This window comes from Scomber scombrus, chromosome 15 (assembly GCF_963691925.1).
Source record: "Scomber scombrus chromosome 15, fScoSco1.1, whole genome shotgun sequence".
NCBI lineage: Eukaryota > Metazoa > Chordata > Actinopteri > Scombriformes > Scombridae > Scomber > Scomber scombrus.
In genome coordinates this window covers 2,021,165-2,027,164 of record NC_084984.1, presented here as the reverse complement: position 1 = coordinate 2,027,164, position 6,000 = coordinate 2,021,165, and the positions used below count along the sequence as shown (strand labels likewise).

Here is a 6,000-nt window from a genome sequence, read left to right as displayed (position 1 = left end):
GAGCTTCTAATGATTATAACTGCAAACGCTTTGTCAAGAGCTGCAACAATTAGTCGATTTTATCCATTGGTCAATTATCAGAAAGCAAGCAACAACTATTTTGAGAATTGCACAATTGTTTTAATAATAATAATAATAATAATAATAATAATAATAATGAATAATAATAATGCATTATATTTAAAGGCGCCTTTCAAAGCACTCAAGGACACCTTACAAGGCTCATAAAACACAACAACAGTACATCAAACAATATAAATCAGGTAACATTTAGTGCAAAGATAAAGAATAAATATGAATGTGACTATAAAGTGCATCAGTACAATAAATAAACAAGAACGTGATGCATAGTTAGTGTGAGACAGAGTATGCAGCTCTGAATAGGAGCGTTTTCAGGTGGGATTTAAAGGTGGAAACAGAGTCAGAAGTGTGAATGTCTGGTGGGAGAGAGTTCCTGAGGGGGGGGGGCAGATCGGCTGAAGGGTCTTGACCCCATGATGGTAGTTAAGTTGGCAGATGGGGCAAAGAGCTGGTTGGCAGAGGAGGATCGGAGAGTTGGGGAAGGTGTGTAGATGTGAATCAGTTCAGAGAGATATGATGGTGCCAGGTTGTGAAGGATCTTGTAAGTGAGGAGTAGAATCTTAAAGTCAATGCAGGATTTGATAGAGAGCCAATGAAGCTGCTGCAGGGCAGGAGTGATGTGTTCAATAGAGAGAGTTCTGGTTTTAGTATTTTGTAAGTACTGTTCTGGTTTCAGCTTCTCTAATGTGATGATTCAATGTTTTTCTTGTCTTTGGGCTTTTGACGGTTGGGCTGTGGGGAACTATAACGGATATTTTTCAGTATTTTCAGACACAAGATGGTTCATGCAGAAAATAATCGGTCAATAAATCAATAATGAAAATAGTTGTCAGTTGCAGCCATAGATTTGTTCTGCATCACATGCTGCACTGTACACATCTGACCTGTCAACAAACTCACAATAATACCAGAATATGAATGTTTATGACTTGAAATGAAACTTTTAATTTAGACACAATTACAGTAGCATGTAAAATATGAACATTTGAGAGTGATAATCTCAATGTATTATTAATCAGGTATTAAGTACCTCATATATCTGTCCTTTAATGGATGTTAGAATATTAAAAGAATGATTGATGAATACGTCAGTGCACTGTAAAGCATTGTTGCACAGGCTTCACAGTCATCATGGAAGTAAGATGTGGGTGCTTGTAAATGTACAACCATACGTATGTGTGACATTGTGCGGGGGTGAAGTGTTAGGTGTTAGGTGCATCTTTCAGGGCAATGTGATTACTTGAAGGTGTGAAAAGCTGCTGCACGTGAGACTGTGAAATATGAAATAAAGTTCTTTTCCCCCTCTTCCATCCATCTGATGTTTTAGGTGACAGTGTTCGTCTACAGCGACCTGATGCTGGTGACTCGAGAAGATGAACCAGGCAGGTGTAACGTCCTTCAGAGTCCCCTGTTCCTCCGACACCTGCGGCTCCAGGACGGTACGTAAACATTAACACAACTGTCATTAAACTAATTATTGGACTCATCATTAGTGTTGCAGAGAAAAGGGAACCTAAAGAGTCCTGTAATCAAAAAGTCACAAATTTACTTCAAAATGATTTCCTCTGCTGATGATGTAGTCTTAATCATCAATGAGTTTTGTTTTGTTGTGTTTGTCATTAATAATAATAATAATAATAATAATAATAATAATAATAATGCATTTTATTTAAAGGCGCCTTTCAAAGCACTCAAGGACACCTTACAAGGCTCATAAAACACAACAACAGTATATCAAACAATATAAATCAGGTAACATTTAGTGCAAAGATAAAGAATAAATATGAATGTGACTATAAAGTGCATCAGTACAATAAATAAACAAGAACGTGATGCATAGTTAGTGTGAGACAGAGTATGCAGCTCTGAATAGGAGCGTTTTCAGGCGGGATTTAAAGGTGGAAACAGAGTCAGAAGTGTGAATGTCTGGTGGGAGAGAGTTCCTGAGGCGGGGGGCAGATCGGCTGAAGGGTCTTGACCCCATGATGGTAGTTAAGTTGGCAGATGGGGCAGATAGCTGGTTGGCAGAGGAGGATTGGAGAGTTGGGGAAGGTGTGTAGATGTGAATCAGTTCAGAGAGATATGATGGTGCCAGGTTGGGAAGGATCTTGTAAGTGAGGAGTAGAATCTTAAAGTCAATGCAGGATTTGATAGACAGCCAATGAAGCTGCTGCAGGGCAGGAGTGATGTGTTCAATAGAGGGAGTTCTGGTTAAGCACAACAGTGAGCTTAAAATTTAAGAGTAAAATTATTTTACTGTATCAACAAATGTCTTAAAAGTCCAATAAGACAACATGAAAATCTATATCCAAACAATTTTTATTCAAATGTAAACCATGTTAGAGTTTAACCCAGAACACACATAATTGCACACATAGACAGAAACATACAGAGCTACTGTATGATTACAGTGATATTTTCAGTCAAGATTAACCAGAGGATATTTAGGGAAAGACTGCCCAAGTTCCTGTTGCTTTGTCTTTTTAATTCACCTTGCTGTAAACAACCATCTCCTGTGGCACTATGGAGAGAATAGTTTGGCCAACAGGGCTCCACATAGCACGGGCAAGTCAAATAAATACAGAAGGGGCTCACTGTAAATATCTGTGTTTAGAGTAGTGGGCGTTGACAGGGTGCAGAGTTTGAGTCATAGTTGGTGACAATGCCTGCAGAGAGGGGGGATTCACATAGGGCCTGATTTACTAAAGGTCTGCGTGGGTAGAAACGTGAGCAATGTAATATCAGTAGTTTACCGTAATGAATGTAATATCAGCAGTTTACCGTAATGAATGTAATATTAGCAGTTTACCGTAATGACTGTAATATTAGTAGTTTACCGTAATGAATGTAATATTAGTAGTTTACCGTAATGAATGTAATATTAGTAGTTTACCGTAATGAATGTAATATTAGCAGTTTACCATAATGAATGTAATATTAGTAGTTTACCGTAATGAATGTAATATTAGCAGTTTACCGTAATGAATGTAATATTAGCAGTTTACCGTAATGACTGTAATATTAGTAGTTTACCGTAATGAATGTAATATTAGCAGTTTACCGTAATGAATGTAATATTAGCAGTTTACCGTAATGAATGTAAAATTAGTACGTTTACCGTAATGAATGTAATATTAGCAGTTTACCGTAATGAATGTAATATTAGTAGTTTACCTTAATGAACGTAATATTAGTAGTTTACCGTAATGAATGTAATATGAGTAGTTTACCGTAATGAATGTAAAATTAGTACGTTTACCGTAATGAATGTAATATTAGCAGTTTACCGTAATGAATGTAATATTAGTATATTACCTTAATGAACGTAATATTAGTAGTTTACCGTAATGAATGTAATATTAGTAGTTTACCGTAATGAATGTAATATCAGTAGTTTACCGTAATGAATGTAATATTAGTAGTTTACCATAATGACTGTAATATTAGTAGTTTACCGTAATGAATGTAATATTAGTAGTTTACCGTAATGAATGTAATATCAGTAGTTTACCGTAATGAATGTAATATTAGTAGTTTACCGTAATGAATGTAATATTAGTAGTTTACCATAATGAATGTAATATTAGTAGTTTACGGTAATGAAAGTAATTTGAGGCGTTTCAACCCCAGTGTGTAAAATACAGGGAGGAGAAAATGCAAATATGTTATTTAGCACACACATTGTGATTTACCAAACCTGAAGGTATTATTTCTGACGCTAACTGCGTCTATAAATAATACGTTTGAAGGACAGGTATTAACCTGCTGTTACTATGGAGACGAGGAGACGGAGGCACAATGACAGAATACACACAGGACGGAGTTTTTCCACCTGTGTTAATAATTTTGGAATATTTTGGTTTTACTAACATTGACTTTGTCACTAATACTCTCCCATATGTGGGTTTTTCTGGTAATATTAGTTGTTGTTATAACTCAATATATTAGTTAACCTCTTCCACTAGAACCTGATCACATTTCATTTTGTTCTTGCAGCTTTCTGCTCGTCCAAACTCTCCATTAAGACACAAAACCCTCATTTAAATACTGCTGTCTGCACCTGTTGCACCTGTTTTCATTAAGCAGTTATTCTTAGTAGATCACCTGCAAAACACACGATAACGAGACACACAATCTATTGCACCGTGCACGCAATTTAGTACCCACTATTTGGGATCTTAGTAAATCAGGCCCATACTGTAGAGGCTTTATGCAGAAAATGTACCAGTGCAGTACATAATAAGTGACTCTTTACTCATAACATACTGTTTGCTGTATACTGTATGAATTTGAAAAAGATTGCAGAATGATTGTAAGTATGGATGGGAACGTTGAGTGTCCAGTAGAGTTCAGATCAGCAGGTTAATATGCTGAGCAACAAATGCCCCCCCCCCCCCTCCAAATTAAGTCTCATATTGTCCAGAATTGTTTGTGCATGAACAAAAGCCGAGTCACAATAAATAGGACTAAGCTTTAGTGGTATCAGGATTATGGGATAACAGGTGTTAAGATGATGATGTTGTTCTGTCTCCCAGAATAATGACTCTAGTGGCAGCATAGTGTTCAGAGTCAGTTCTAGTGTAAGTGGACACAACTGTAGGTGTGAGATCACTGATTGTAAGTATTTACTCAGTCAGTAAATCAATGCAAGTTTTGAGTGATTCATAGATGCGATGCTTTCAGTGGAGGAGGTGAGTCAGTGTAACCTCACACAACCCACTATCATTACCTCTAAGGAAATGAACCTTACTGCCCTGAGCTCCCCTCTGTTGTTGCTTTATCTAGAGCTGAAGTAACATTTCACACATGGCTTAGTTAGTACATACTTTATTCTACTTTATTTCAATATAATCTAACTTAAACACACTCCTGATGAGTCAGACTTGTGCCACTGAAGCCAGTTATTTTAATTTTGACTCAATATTATATTATACAAAACGTTATCAGACATGATAGAAATAGAATATGAGGGGGTTATATTTTGTAAAAGAAAGAAAACAAATTGCATTTCCTTTCACAATGTAACCTTGTTGTTCTTGGTTAATAAAAAGAGACTTTAAAAAAATAAATAAATATTAGAATCAAGAATCAACAGAATGAGGTTAATAATTGCATATATGGGGTATATATATATATATATATATATATTGCATTAACTTTGTCACCTGTACAGTGAAGTTGTTCAGTGTATATTTTTATTTGAGCAAAGAAAAGTAAACAGTGACAAATGAGCACATCAATGATCGAGTATTTCTCAATTCAGAATGTCCTGCAGCACCCAGGTGGCTCGAGCTGCTCTCCTCACAGATAGTGTTGTTGTCCTCGGGGCAATTCTGACCTCCACCCTTTACCCAAAAAACCCCCCCAGAGATCTCTAGGGAGGGGATTCAGTAGGATTTGCGTGTGTCTATGTGTGTTTCATGAGAGGACACACACACACACACACACACACACACACACACACACACACACACACACACACACACACACACACATCTCCACCCTGTAGCCTGTCATTGTTATTTCACTTCGGCAGCGTCACTCAGGAAAGAGGCGCCGGGGTATTGTGTTTGTTTCAGCAAGGGTGTGTTTGACATCTGTGTGTGTGTGTGTGTGTGTGTGTGTGTGTGTGTGTGTGTGTGTGTGTGTGTGTGTGTGTGTGTGTGTGTGTGTGTGCGTGCATGTAATGACACAGTACAAGTTCAATACAGGAGGCTTTCCTGTCTTCCTGTCACCCCGATACTAGGCTAAAGAGCGTGGGAAACACAGACAGTGCTGTCAAACACACATAAATCCACCTGCATCCAAAATCAGCATGAAAACAAATCATAGTACTTAGTAAATAAATAAGAAAGCCTCTACATGTCCATTTAAATGTCTTTATCAAACCTTTATGACAACACCATCACTACAGGAGAA

The 6,000-nt window shown here is 37.2% G+C and overlaps 1 protein-coding gene across 1 annotated transcript in view; it reads left to right on the top strand.

Annotated features, from left to right (window-relative positions):
- Window positions 1-6,000, top strand: part of LOC133995676 (regulator of G-protein signaling 3-like) — an 88,744-nt gene that overhangs the window by 61,197 nt on the left and 21,547 nt on the right. The window contains exon 16 of the mRNA XM_062435148.1: window positions 1,409-1,520. Coding sequence (XP_062291132.1) covers window positions 1,409-1,520 — 112 coding nt within the window. The remainder of the gene's footprint in view (window positions 1-1,408; window positions 1,521-6,000) is intronic.